The sequence below is a fragment of the Carassius gibelio genome, chromosome A8, assembly GCF_023724105.1.
Source record: "Carassius gibelio isolate Cgi1373 ecotype wild population from Czech Republic chromosome A8, carGib1.2-hapl.c, whole genome shotgun sequence".
NCBI classification, from domain to species: domain Eukaryota; kingdom Metazoa; phylum Chordata; class Actinopteri; order Cypriniformes; family Cyprinidae; genus Carassius; species Carassius gibelio.
Window position 1 is genome coordinate 27,409,185 of NC_068378.1, and position 15,432 is coordinate 27,424,616.

A 15,432-nucleotide genomic window follows, 5' to 3' on the forward strand; every position below is an offset into this window, starting at 1 on the left:
AATATTTAATGTATGTGTGAATACATTAAGTAAGGAGTCTGATAACAGTCACACCTGCAGCTCTCACCCAGCATCAGCGTGTGTGTGTGTGTGTGTGTGTGTGTGTGTGTGTGTGTGTGTGTGTGTGTGTGTGTGTGTGTGTGTGTCCAGACTCTGGAGCTCTCCTGTAGTCTGCAGCACGTGTGTGAGTGAAACACGAGCCAGTCTCTGTGTGTGTGTCTGAGTGACTGTAGTCTCGAGCGCCACCTGCTGTCTGCACTGCACAACTGCACAACTCACTCATCATTATTAAAACCTCTGGATGCTAGACAGAAATGATTACAGTAATAATCTACTTTCTCATTGTCTCATGTTTTATTATATTCTATATTGTATATTTAACATTTATTTCCAAATATGTTTAATTTCATTCGTTTAAGTGTGCATTATTATTATTGGGGGGAAAAAATTAATATTATATTCTATATTGTTTATTTATTTTTATATAATTTTAATTTCAGTAATTTATGCATGCATTTATGTTGGAATTAAAAGAAAAACACAAGGATTTTAGATATAAATGATTACTGTAATAATCTAGTTTCTTGTTGTCTCTGTGCATTTTTTATTATATTCTCTTGTTTATTATACATGTATTATATATATATATTCACAGAAATATACGTCTTTCTGTGTATCTTAATTCTATTCTATATGTTTTATTTTACATTTATTTTGTAATTTTTAAATTTCAATGCATGCATTCATGTCGGATTATTTTTTTTAAATATTCCATATTGTTTATTTTATATTTATTTTAATTTAATTTTCATTTCAATCATTTATGCATTGGTAATTTTTAAAATTGTATTATATTCTATATGATTTATTTTACTTTTTATATAATTGTCATTTCAATCATTTAAGCATATGTTCACATTGGAAAATATTTTATTTGTTTTTATATAATATTAATTTCAGTCATTTATGCATGCATTCATGTTAAAACAACAACAAAAAGATTATATTCTATCATGTTTAGTTTACATTTATTTTATATCATTTTAATTTCAATCATTTATGCATGCACACCTGTTAGGGGAAAAAAAAACCCTGATGAAAACCTAAAGCGAATGTATTTAATGAGTTTCTGGTGTTGTCTCTCTGCAGTGTGTGAAGCTCCTCAGCGCGCCGTGTTTTTGCCGTCGGTCATCGTGAAGGAAGGGTTCCTCCAGAAACACAAAGCTGAAGGACCTCAGCTGCTCAAACGCTTCGCTTTTAAGAAACGATATTTCTGGCTGAGCTCAGAGTCGCTGTCGTACGCCAAGAGCCCCGACTGGCAGGTCCAGCACACTTCCCTTTCCTCTGTGTGTGTGTTATTAATGGAGTGTCATTAGCTCGAGGTTCATTATCATCTCTAGGCTTCTGATGTTGGGATGTGTGTGTGTGTGTGTGTGTGTGTGTGTGTGTTTGCAGGTTCGCTCCTCTATTCCCATAGCGCGTGTGTGTGCGGTGGAGCGCGTGGATGAAAACGCATTTCAGCTCCAGAACATCATGCAGGTCATTACACAGGACACGGACGGACAACTACACACCACATACCTGCAGTGCAAGGTGACACACACACACACACACACACACTATCTGTGTATACAAATATACACACGTCACACACATTTATTAATCATGATTATCTAATGACACAGAAAAATTATTCACGTTCAGCATTTATATTCGTTGACATGAGATTTAGTAAAGATAGTAAAGATGAGATTGTATATATTTCTTCTAAAAATGTCTATTTTTCTCACCAAGGCTTCATTTATTTGATTCAAAAAAGTGAAATATTATTATGATGTATAATAACTGTTTTCTGTGTGAATCTGTGTTAAAGTGTAATTTATTTCTGTGATGCTCCGCTGTATTTTCAGCATCATTCCTCCAGTCTTCAGTGTCTCATGATCCTCAGAAATCTGAATAATATGATGATTTACTGCTCAAGAAACATGAAGATTATTAGCAATGTTTAACAAAGTTGTGCTGCATGATATTTTTGTGGAAACTGTGATGCATTTTATTTTTCAGGATTCACAGATGAATAGAAAGTTCAAAAGAAAAGCATTTATTTGAAAAATATTTTTTGTGACATTAGAAATGTCTTAACTGGCACCTTTGCTAAATTTAATGAATCCTTAAAAATGTATTTCTTACAAAAAAAAAAAAACATCTTACTGACCCCAAACTGCATCATTGCTATCTGTACAACATATTCAGTATTTACAGTTTCATGTAACGTGTGTGTGTGTGTGTGTGTGTGTGTGTGTGTGTTTCAGAATGTAAATGAGCTCAATCAGTGGCTGTCGGCGATCAGGAAGGTCAGTATTTATAATGAACACATGCTGCCGTCGTTTCACCCTGGAGCTCATCGAGGAAACAAATGGACCTGCTGCCTGCAGCCTGACCGCACAGGTGTGTGTGTGTGTGTGTGTGATTCGCATGCACGTGTGCGGTGCTTAACAGTGACCTCAGACTGATTCAATTACAGTGGACGATTAGGTGTTCATGGATGGCTTTCAGTTGCAGTGCTTCATTATTTCTCATGACCATAAAGCACACTGAAATAATGCTGCATGTATTTTGTCATAGCACAGTCCTGATCAATAACATTAGATGTGTGTGTGTGTGTGTGTGTGTGTGTGTGTCAGCGTCAGGCTGCAGTCGGACTCATTCGGCCGTGACTCTGGGCGACTGGAGCGACCCGTTGGATCCTGATGCTGAAATACAGATCATTTATAAAGAGCTGCTGCAGGGCCGAGACAAACTCAGGTGTGTGACGCTGAAATACTGTAAGCGTCCAGCAGGTGTCGCTCAAAGAGCAGCGTCATTATTCAAATATTATTATTATTATTACTATATAGTCAGTGCAGTGTAAGCCAATCTGGATAAAACTTTGGATATATGTAAATGTATTCTATTATACAGTATATATAACCATTGTCTGCGTGAATGTCATGAAGAAATGTTTGCCAAATTTATTTCACATTAAAATGATGAGAATTTAAATCTAATTTTTTAGTTGTCACAATGCAAATGCAATTAAATTAAATTCTTTTCAATTTTAAAATATTATAGAATTAATTATTTTAATTATTAATATAATTTTATATAATTTATTTAATATTAATATTATTTATTAATTGTATTATGTGTGTGTGTGTGTGTGTGTGTATATATATATATATATATATATATATATATATATATATATATATATATATATATATATATATATATATATATATATATATATTTATTTATTATTATTATTATTATTATTATTATATATGACTGAGATGTGTTTTGGACCATAATCATGACAGTCAGTTTGCTACAGTGATTGATAAAACATTATTATTGTTGTTAATGTACCTTGAATGCAATGTAAATCACTTTGGATAAAAGCGTCTGCCAAATGCAGAAATGTAAATGTATTTTATTATAATTTCTCCTCATTAAACTAATGAGAATTTGTGGATTAAATATTTTTTATTAAGATTAATTAATATTATTATTAATTGCTACAAAGCAAATGCAATGCAATCTTTATTGTATAAAATCAGTGTTACTTTAGAATCGATATACTGTTATTGTATTTTTAAGCACTTTTTAATAGTATTTTTATATTGTCAATTTCATTTTAATTTGTATTTATTTATAGAATGTCCACTTTATATTCATTTTTGTTTCCATTATGGTTATTTTAGCACTTCCAGATAAACTAAATACTCTATTTCAGCTAACACATTTTATTTCAAGTACACATAAAATAATTGTTCATGGTTAGTTTTACGTTTTTATTTATTATTGCATGTAAATGCAACACTTTTGTTTTTTCGCCCATTTTTCACGAGCTGAAGTCAAAGATCGAAGACTTTTTCTATCTACACAAAAGGCCTATTCCTCTCAAACACTTAACAAATCTGTCTAAATCACTGTTCGTGAGCAATTCTCCTTTGCCGAGATAATGCATCCACCTCACAGCTGTGACATATTAAGATGCTGATTAGTAATTAATATGAATTAACTTCCACAAGTATATAAAAAAAATATTTTAACAAATATTTTAAGTATATATAAAAAAAAAAGAAAATTCACAGTATGAACAATAACTGCATTAACTATTTCATAGTTACCATAGTAAATGTCTATAAGGAAGAAATCTTCCCTGAGCTTGACTCTGCTGATGTTTGGGACACAGGAAGCAGTACCTGGAGACACAGGAAGTTGAGCCAGGAGAACAGGAAGAGCCGCTGAAGGCCAGTCAGCCGTCATCAGGTCAGAGTTCATCTGTAAAGCAGCTCTGAGATGCACACACACTCATCCAACACAGAACACATGCTGACGTGTTTCTTCTCTGTCCGTGTGTGTTAGTGTTAGTGTGTGCGCAGGGTCGATCTGAGCGCGCTCGAGCCCTCGCCGCTCGTCTGCTGGACGTCGTGCTGGATTTAGAACGAGCTCATTCCACCTTCAAGAGCCGAGAGCCGGACGAGAGCCGTCCGCTCATCCTGAGCTCGTAGAGAGCATGAGAAACATCCAGAGTGCTTCAGCCTCGGCGCTCAGGAACAAGAACTGTAAAATCGACTTATGCAATGTTTTTTGAAGCAAACATGAGTTATTGATGAATGTCCGTGGACGCATGTATTTTTATGTATTTGTACTTAGAAGTGTTTTTATCTTGATGCTCTGCGCTGATTTGATCACAGATGCTTTTAAAATCAGCCGTGCCTGTGTGTGTGTGTGTGTGTGTGTGTGTGTGAGAGAGAGAGAGAGAGTCTAACAGTCTGCATGGCATTACTGTACACTAAACAGCATGAACACATTCACACACCCGGGTTATTATAGTCAACTACAATCAAAGCCAAGTAAAATAAACATTAACTTAGATCAAACATTAACATCATTTCAGCGAGTTGCCAAAGCATCTTCTCTCATTTTGATTTAGTTTTGTTTTAAACAAATATTATAAAATTACAATTTGCAATTGAAAGTAACGGCTATTATGTAATGTATTTTAAAATGTCATTTATTCCCGTGATGCAAAGTTTAATTTTGCTCAAGAAGAAACATTTCTTATTATCATCAATGTTGAAAATAGTTGTGCTGCTTCATATTTTTGTGGATAAGATATCATTCAAAAGTTTAGGAAAATTAATACTTATGTTCAGTAAAGCACACATTCAATTGATCAGAAGTGACAGTAAAGGCATTTATAATGTCTTATTTCTATTTCAGATAAATGCTGTTCTTTTGAACTTTCTATTCATCTGTGAATTCTGGAAAATGACGGTTTTCACATAAATATTGGGCGGCAAAACTGTTTTCAACATTGATAATAATCAGAAATGTTTCTTGGGCGGGAAATCAGCATGTTTTCATGATTTCTGAAGATCATGTGACACTGAAGACTGGAGGAATGATGCTGAAAATACAGCGGAGCATCACAGAAATACATTACACTTTAACACAGATTCACACAGAAAAGTTGTTTTACACTAGAATAATATTTCAAATTTTTACTGTATTTTTGGTCAAATAAATCCACCCTCTGTGAGCAGAAGATGCTTCTTTAAAAGTCATTACAAATCCTACTTATTTTAAACTTTTTTGCCTCTATTGGCATATGGAAACAGAAGAGGCTTTGCGTTGTGCCAGAACGTGTTTTTGGGTGTGAGCATGTGTGTGCTGGAAAACAGCCAAATAGAGTTGATTTGTTTTGTTTTTGGCCAAATATGTATTTAAAACATTTGCTTTCTTGTGCATAAATTTGCTTCTGTTGGTTTAAAGCTCATTTTATTTGTACGGAAAGCATCTGCTGTGCCTGTTGACTATAAAACCCATTTACTGCAGATAACTCTGTTTCTTTCTCTTAAACACAGTATCAGTCCAGTCTGCCCTCAGATACATTACATTTATAATTGCATAAATTCGGTGTTTAACGTTTGCACGAGCTCGGTGTCTTTAAAAAAGAAAAAAGAAATCTTAATAACCGCCAGATGCTTTCATCCAAAGAAACTTGCATTACATTCACACTGCATTTATTTTATCGGTTCATACTCATGTCCTCAGCTCTTATTCCATGAGCTAGAATATTAGTATTCATCATAATTATAATAATCACTTCCTACAGAACAATATACACTCATTGGCTAAGTTCTATTTTAAGCTTTGGAACAAATAACTGCTGACAAAACAGGAGAAATAAAGAGGCATTTAATTAAGTAAAAGTCCAATGAATTCAATCTGCTGAGAGCTTCGCACAATCACTGGACAATAATGCTGCCGATAGCAATACATCCCAGACAAAAGAGAAGAGAAGAAATACGAGCAGAAAGACAAAGGTCAAATCAATCTCCCTTTGTTGAAGGAGAGGGTTTATTTCACAGGAAACACAGACATGCAACAAGATCATAACTGATTCATTAAGACACGTATCATAAAAGCCCTTGTATTGTTTCATCAAACAATTTGTCTGAAATTTGAAATCAATTCTCTTAATCTACATCTTAATTCTATTGCCTGTAAGAGTCTATGATATGTGGAACAAATCCATGCACTGTAATTGACTTCAATGGTTCATTTGAGAGGCCAAATGGGAAAAAACACAACCCTTTAAAAATCAGCCCCAAGAAACAAACATTAACATCAACCACTTCACCATTTACCAATATCCTCTACATAAATATATTCAGAAAGCTCTCTTAAGAGGAGCATATTTGAGGTTGTGACACACTTAAATGTGTGCCAGCTACAAAATTATTCTCTTCAGAAAGCGTATTTCCTTCTGGGAAACGGCTCTTCTCGATCCTGCTATTTCAGTTCCATCAAATGCATTTCATTAGAAAATGCTAATGAATCCGGGATGACGGATTTGGCTCGGATCGGTTCCTCAGCAGCTCTTTTTAGATGCCATATGGTCTGAAATCACCTGACTGATCCGCCGTCCCAATGTGAGACTCTCACTTCCCGCTGCGTTTCGCAACCGAAGCCAAAAGTCGCAATAAGTACACACCAAACACAGATAAGCATCTTTTATGGCAAGGCATGTTAACATTTAATCCTTAAAACAAACTAGTATGTATTTTCATTCTACTATTACTTAAAGTATTTTAAGTTACTAGCATCTATTCCACTAGATATTAATACCTATTAATTAGATAATAGTGCTAATTCTTTAGATACTAGTTCTTATTAAATATATACTAGTACTCATTCATTACATGCTATTACTTGTTCACTAGGATACTAATACTTATTCATTAGATACTTGTAATGAATAAATATATACTAGTATTTATTAAATGTACACTAGTATTTATTAGATACGAGTACTTATGAAATAGATACTACTACTTTTTCACTGGATACTAGTAACTATCAAAAAGACACATGTATTTATTAGATAAAAGTAACTATGAAATAGATACTAGTACTTTTCGACTAGATACTAGTAACTATTAAATATTGAATAGTTACTATTATTTGTTCATACTAGTATTTATTCCTTATATACTAGTGGTGGATAAATAAATACTAGTACTTAATAAATAGACACTAGTATTTATTAGATACAAGTACCTATGCAATTGACACTAGTATTTTTTTCACTAGATACTAGTAACTATTAAATAGACACTAGTATTTATTAGATAAAAGTAACTATGAAATAGATACTACTACTTTTTTACTATATACTACTAACTATTAAAAATATACTAGCATTTTTTAGATAAAAGTAACTATGAAATAGATACTAGTACTTTTTCACTGGATACTAGTAACTATTAAATAGACACAAGTATTTACTTATTTGATACTAGCAATTATTCATTAGATACTTGTACCTATTAGATAGTAGTATTTATTACATACTAGTATTTAATCCTTAGATTCATTACTCGTACCTGTTAAAAAATACTAGTATTTATTCGTTACATACTAGAACTATTGAATAGTTACTAGTACTTGTTCATATTAGTATTTATTCCTTATATACTAGTGGTGGATAAATATATACAGGTACTTAATAAATAGACACTAGTATTTATTAGATACAAGTACCTATGCAATTGACACTAGTATTTTTACCTATTAGATAGTAGTATTTATTACATACTAGTATTTATTCCTTGAATACTAGCACATATTCGTTAGATACTAGTACGTATTAAATTGACACTAGTATTTATTATTAATTCCACTATCTATGAAATAGATACTAGTTCTTATTGAATAGATAATAATACTTATACATTAAATACTAGTAGTTATTTAACAGACACTAGTACTCATTCATTACATACTAATATTTCTCATTAGATACTAGTAGCCTACTTATTAAATAAATACTAGTAGATATTAAACATTAATATTTATTAAATAGACACTAGCATTTATTAGATACGAGTTCCTATAAAATAGATACTAGTACTTTTTAAACTAGATACTAGTAAGGATAAATTAGACACTGAAATTGAATTTATATGATAGAAGCACTTATTCATTAGATATTTGTACTTATTAGATAATAGTATTTATTACATACTAGTATTTATTCCATAATTCATTATTCATACCTGTTAAACAGATACTAGTATTTATTCGTTACATACTAGAACTCATTGAATAGTTACTAGTACTTGTTCAACAGATACTAACACACATTTATTAAAGTAGCACTTTATTATTTTGCAAGTAGGACTTTTAATTAAACTCTTCAGTGACCATTCTGACTAGTTAAGACGAGTAAAAAAGCAGTTGTGACTAATAATATAATAATTATTACTAGTAACAATTAAAACAGAGACTAGTGTCCAATAAATAAGTACTAATACCTAATAAATAACTACTAGTATATAAAAATATGTGCTGTCACTATTGAGAATAGCTGATATCCGAAAAACAGATCCCCATAAAAGTTGATGGCAATAATATGAAATGCGTTACTAATTGAACAGTTACTAGTCACTAAATAAATAAGTACTAGTATATATTTAATAGGCACTACTAACCTAATAAGTACCAGTACCTAATAGAAACTATATACTAAAATAGGTGCCAGTGTGTTTTATAGATTAAATGTTAAAACGGCTTGCCATATTGCTACTGGTATTTACTGAATAAATACTAGTATATTGTAAAAAGATAGTAGTACCTAAAGAATAAGCTGTTGTAGCTTATGAATAAGTACTAGTCCCTAATGGAATAGATGCTAATATCTAAAATTACTAGTAGCATGATAACATATATTAGTAAATGTTAAAACTTGCTTGCCATACATATATTTCAATATAAATCCTCCACCTGAAAACCACTCTAATGTCCTAAAGGCTCATAAACAACATGCAACTGAGAGGACGGCGCTCATCGGTGGAAATATTGTGCAAATTGATAAACAGCTAAAAATTATGAGCTATTTTGGGATGAACCATATGAACAGGTGATAAATGATCTAATTAGGTTAAATGAGGGGGGTCTAATTAGTCACCTTTGAAAAGAGCGGACAAAGCATGCTGGGTAAAAACACAACATCTGCTCGGATGAAAACAATATTAAACGCATCTTTTACAGAACTGCATAATCGCTCCAAGTCTCTCGTAAAATCTCTAGATATTTTTTTTAACCCAGATGCATTTTTTCCTTTTTCTCATTAACATCTCTAGCAGAAACTACACATAGACTATGAGAAAGATGAACAACAGCGAATTAAAGTTACGAAGCCTGTACAAACCCAGTTCAAATTAAACGTTTCTTTATTCCACAAAATTTATTTTAAACAACAAAAATTATTGTATAATTACTATATATATATATATATATATATATATATATATATATATATATATATATATATATATATATATATATATATATATATATATATATAGTATATATTTTTGATACAAATAGCTTCAGAAATGCATTGGTGGTTTATTAATTGAACACATTTTAAGGTTATTTTCTTTAACTAACTAAAAAAAAAAAATTCTTATGCTATAAAATGATATTCAGAATATCAATAAAAATGTTAATGATACTGAAACAGCACTTTCAATCTCAAAGTTGCACTTCAATTGAACACAAAATTTAGGTTTGTACAGGCTCAATAAATGCAAAGGAGACGAGATGTGGAGATCTTCAGTGATATCAGACAGTACATATGGATATGAATGACGATTGAAATATTCCCTGCAGATATATAAAGGTGCACGTCACGACTTATATGAGATGCTCAGAACACAGAAACAGTCCCTGACGGTATACTGACAAACTGTCAGATTTTACAAGAAAAGCGTGTATCAAATATGTACATGTGTGTATGTGTGTCTGTATGTACGTCATGTGTAAGTATAAAAATAATTTAAACACTTCAAAGATATATCACACTCTTAAATGTATGCTGACGTCTATATACTGCACTCGATACAGTTTTTAGAGCATTACAAGACACGAGGATAAGTAAAGATGCTTACAGACATTTCAAGACACAATCAGAGAGTTTTTGGATGGAGGAAGACTGCAGAAAACATCATCATCTGGGAGACCTCAAAGAGCTGTTTACACTGACAACAGTAAAATGTTATGACTGTTCAAGTTTTTTTTTTTTTTTTTTTAAGAAATTAATTAAATTTAAAATACACATTAAATTGATCAAAAGTGACATTTATAAGGTTACAAAAGATTTCTGTTTTAAATAAATGCTGTTCATTTGATATTTATAGTCATCAATGCAGCCTGAAATATGACGGCCAATATTGATAATAATCAGAAATGTTTCTTGAGCAGTAAATCATCATATTTTCATGATTTCTGAAGATCATGTGACACTGAAGACTGGAGGAATGATGCTGAAAATACAGCGCTAAATCACAGGAATAAATTACACTTTAACACAGATTCACACAGAAAACAGCTATTATAGATTCTAATAATTTTTCTAAATATTGCAGTTTTTACTGTATTTTTAATCAAATAAAAATCTTGATTTCTGAAGATATTGTGACACTGAAGACTGGAGGAATGATGCTGAAAATTCAGCTTCGATCACAGAAATAAATTATTGTTTAACAGATATTCACATAGAAAACTGTTATTTAAAATTCGAATAATATTTCAAAATTTTGAAATTTTTACTGTATTTTTAATTTGAAAAAATCTTGATTTCTGAAAATCATGTGACACTGAAGGCTGGAGTAATGATGCTGAAAATACAGCTGCGCATCACAGCAATAAATTACATTTTAGTACATACTCACATAAAAAAAAACAGTTAATTTAATTGTAATATTTCACAATTTTACTGTTTTTACTGAAATTTTTTAGCAAATTAATGCAAAGTCGGTGAGCGGAAGAAACTCATCTCAAAAACATTTTAGCATTAAAACTGTATGATTTATAAACTACATGCAGAAAATGATTCATAAACATAGAAAAACAATGTTTACAAAAATGATAATCTTGGTTTTGTTGCTGTAAAATGTTGTCAGTGTGAAGAGCCCTTCAGAGACTGTACGATGACATCACGGTCTTTGGCTTCCAAATGACACGCAAACACTTATGAGAGTCACCGCAGAAATAAATCACAGTTCACAGACCCCGAGGGACACGAGGTGGAGAAACTCGCCTCTGGGAAACGTCTTTGACTCGGAACGAGATCAGCATAGAAAGCAATAATCTCACAGCTCCCTGGAAACTTTAACCTTGAGGGGAGTTTGAGTCATGATTTATCTGCTACGGCCTCAGAAACTCTCCATCACCAAACAGGAGAGCTGTGTTTAGAATAGAATCTTAACATACTACTATTTCTACAGTATCTAGTATGTTTACATGCACACTATGTGCATTTTCTGTGTATGACCTTCTGCATTTGTCTAAATGTGTACCTGGAGCACACTGTATGAAATACGCAAAATGCCAGTGTTTCTCAATCTTTTTGACTCTTAAGGCCCCTCATTGACCACAACAATATTTAAAGAAGATGCTATGTTGAAGATGCATTTTAATCTGATTAAAACTCCTGTTTAAATGATTAAAATATTAAATAATTAAATTCCAGGATTGCAGAAGTTTCAGGAGTTTAATTTTCTTCAAGCTTCCAGCTGTTTTAACCAATTAATTGTCCATTCTTTCCTGATTTACTAACTAAGAATTAAGGATAAAATTATTATTATTATTATTATTATTATTATTATTATTATATTTAAATTATTTGTACCTGATAAAATATTCTAGAGCTTGGCATATATATATATATATATATACTGTATTTTTCATTTTAAAGAAAATTGCGTGTTTAGTGTTTGTTTTTGTTTTTTACCGATAATTGGTATAGTTTTATTTATTTTTATTTCAGTTTTTGAGAAATTCTGCGTTAGGAACTAGCTGTAATAATATATATAACGTTTATTTTATTCCAAGTAACATTTCTTGATGGTTTCATTTTTAGTTAATCAAAGTGAGATACATCTTTATTTTAAAAAGAATCACTGCCATGTCATCAACTTCATTTCCAGTGTGACAAATTAATATCAGCCACAATTTTTACTATTTTGCCTCATTAGTTGATCACTGACTGCCTTAAATTCACACATTAGTGCATAAAATGTAATTAAAAATGGGCAACCATCGTATTTATTCAACATCATAACTGGACACCACTTGCATGCAATTCAAAAGGACAACTATTTAAAATACTTATCATGGAATAACGCCTGCATTTTAAAAACAGTACACACTGTATACTGTGCAGTATTCTAGTAAAGTAGTATGCTAGTATTTCATTCCAAACACAACACAGATAAACCCGTCTGCAACCAGAAAGCCACTCTCTCAGAATAATGACATTAAAGAGAAACAAAGCAAGACGGGATATGAATCATTGCATATTTCAAGAAGACATCCTATTCATCTTATTCATTCTAAAAGATTAAATGCACACACAGAACGATCCTCAAAACTTAGCGTTTGCTCTGAGCTCCGCTAATTGCTCTGAAGTTCAAAAGTAGCACACGAGCCGGAGAGCTGAATATTTTGAAGTGCAGATATTTTATGCAGCTTTTGCAAAAACATCAAAAACTGTCACGAAAATCTGCTTACGGACCCATCTACACTGATTTCCCCACAAACGCCAACGACTGCAGGCTTCCTCCTTTAATCGGTTATACATACGCAGGCCAGAAAAACAAGGCAGAAAGCATCAGGAAAACTGTCTGAAAATGAAGCAGATTTGAAAAACATCAAGAAATGGGACGAATCATCTGATATTTGGTGATTTTACGATCATCAGCATCAGATACTAATTGTCAGATTAACAGAGTTTACAAACTTCAACATTTTCCAGCACTGTTATGTTACTGAATTAATCCACATTTTTGAACAAATCAAGTGAGTCAGTGATTCAGTGACTCATTCATAAAGGTTTCAATACTGAATGAATCAGCTGTTTGAACAAATCAAGTGAGTCAGTGATTCAGTGACTCATTCATAAAGGCTTCATTACTGAATGAATCAGCTGTTTGAACAAATCAAGTGAGTCAATGAATCAGTGACTCATTCATAAAGGCTTCATTACTGAATGAATCTGCTGTTTGAACAAATCAAGCGAGTCAGTGATTCAGTGACTCATTCATAAAGGTTTCATTACTGAATGAATCAGCTGTTTGAACAAATCAAGTGAGTCAATGATTCAGTAACTAATTTATAAAGGCTTCATTACTGAATGAATCTGCTGTTTGAACAAATCAAGTGAGTCAGTGATTCAGTGACTCATTCATAAAGGCTTCATTACTGAATGAATCTGCTGTTTGAACAAATCAAGTGAGTCAGTGATTCAGTGACTCATTCATAAAGGTTTCAATACTGAATGAATCAGCTGTTTGAACAAATCAAGTGAGTCAATGATTCAGTGACTAATTCATAAAGGTTTCAATACTGAATGAATCAGCTGTTTGAACAAATCAAGTGAGTCAATGAATCAGTGACTCATTCATAAAGGCTTCATTACTGAATGAATCTGCTGTTTGAACAAATCAAGCGAGTCAGTGATTCAGTGACTCATTCATAAAGGCTTCATTACTGAATGAATCTGCTGTTTGAACAAATCAAGTGAGTCAGTGATTCAGTGACTCATTCATAAAGGTTTCAATACTGAATGAATCAGCTGTTTGAACAAATCAAGTGAGTCAATGATTCAGTGACTAATTCATAAAGGTTTCAATACTGAATGAATCAGCTGTTTGAACAAATCAAGCGAGTCAATGAATCAGTGACTCATTCATAAAGGCTTCATTACTGAATGAATCTGCTGTTTGAACAAATCAAGCGAGTCAGTGATTCAGTGACTCATTCATAAAGGTTTCATTACTGAATGAATCAGCTGTTTGAACAAATCAAGTGAGTCAATGATTCAGTAACTAATTTATAAAGGCTTCATTACTGAATGAATCAGCTGTTTGAACAAATCAAGTGAGTCAATGATTCAGTGACTCATTTATGCTGAATCAAAATATGTATTTCTAAAGCTATTTTTTTTTTTTGTTATGTTTATGCAATGCTTTTCTCATTCAACACAATAATGGCTTTAAATTATCTTTTGGGGGTAAATTTATCAGCCAAAAATGATGTTAAATCTGCACACTGTGTAATAAATTAGATAAAAGAAATTTGAATCACTTGACAGCCCTAGATATAACATCTTATATCTGCCATCTGTAGAGGCATCGCCATTGATAACCTCTTATCAGTCAGCCACTAATGTGTGTGTATATACAACTACCACATGCACCACTCTGAGCCCAGATGCATTCTGGGTAGCCTTCAAAAAGAGCACGGGAGAGATTGAGAGAGAGAAAGCAAGCTGTGACAGTGAATGAGGAATATATTAGAGTAATTTTGACTGATTTCATCACTCCATTATCTACTCGTCTATCACACAGTCCTACACTGACTCGGGGTCAGCGAGGATCCTGGTTCCCAGAGAGGTCAAAGGTCTCTCCAGTGGTCAGGAACTCCTCTGAATGAGGTGTGTGTGTGTGTGTGTGTGTGTGTGTGTTGGTGTGTCCAGCAGCGGACCGACCCTCAGTCCTTCAGGTTGTCCTCTCCGACGCCCTGGGCGGCCAGTTCTCTCACCACGTTGTCCAGATAGTTGGGGTCAGGGTAACCGTGGCCCGTGAGGTTGGAGCCGAACTCTGTCTTGTGGTGAATCTCGTTCCACACGACCGTGTCCATCTCTCCTGTGGTGCTGGAAATCCCAATGGTGAAGATCAAATGACGATCCCACGCCATGATTAACAACTTCAACACCTGAAATGAGCAATAAAAACAATGTGAACCTACATTATATATATATATTATATATTTTTGTTTTTAAACATGATATAGTGATTCACGTCAGATCTT

General features: G+C 32.7%; 2 protein-coding genes across 5 annotated transcripts in view; one reads left to right on the forward strand and one right to left on the reverse strand.

The window, feature by feature from the left end:
* The window catches only part of LOC128019100 (rasGAP-activating-like protein 1), a 29,813-nt gene extending 23,410 nt beyond the window's left edge, over positions 1-6,403 (forward strand). For 2 of the 3 annotated variants that reach the window (XM_052605101.1, XM_052605102.1), the window contains exons 17-22: positions 1,150-1,322; positions 1,456-1,593; positions 2,313-2,448; positions 2,685-2,805; positions 4,238-4,314; positions 4,411-6,403. In XM_052605101.1, coding sequence (XP_052461061.1) covers positions 1,150-1,322; positions 1,456-1,593; positions 2,313-2,448; positions 2,685-2,805; positions 4,238-4,314; positions 4,411-4,556 — 791 coding nt within the window. In that variant the 3' untranslated portion in view covers positions 4,557-6,403. The remainder of the gene's footprint in view (positions 1-1,149; positions 1,323-1,455; positions 1,594-2,312; positions 2,449-2,684; positions 2,806-4,237; positions 4,315-4,410) is intronic. The other variant, XM_052605103.1, reaches the window with a different exon arrangement.
* Positions 6,404-10,607: 4,204 nt separating this feature from the next.
* The window catches only part of LOC128019101 (E3 ubiquitin-protein ligase DTX1), a 29,435-nt gene continuing 24,610 nt past the window's right edge, over positions 10,608-15,432 (reverse strand). For both annotated transcript variants that reach the window (XM_052605105.1, XM_052605104.1), the window contains exon 10: positions 10,608-15,336. In XM_052605105.1, the coding sequence (XP_052461065.1) occupies positions 15,112-15,336 (225 nt within the window). In that variant the 3' untranslated portion in view covers positions 10,608-15,111. The remainder of the gene's footprint in view (positions 15,337-15,432) is intronic.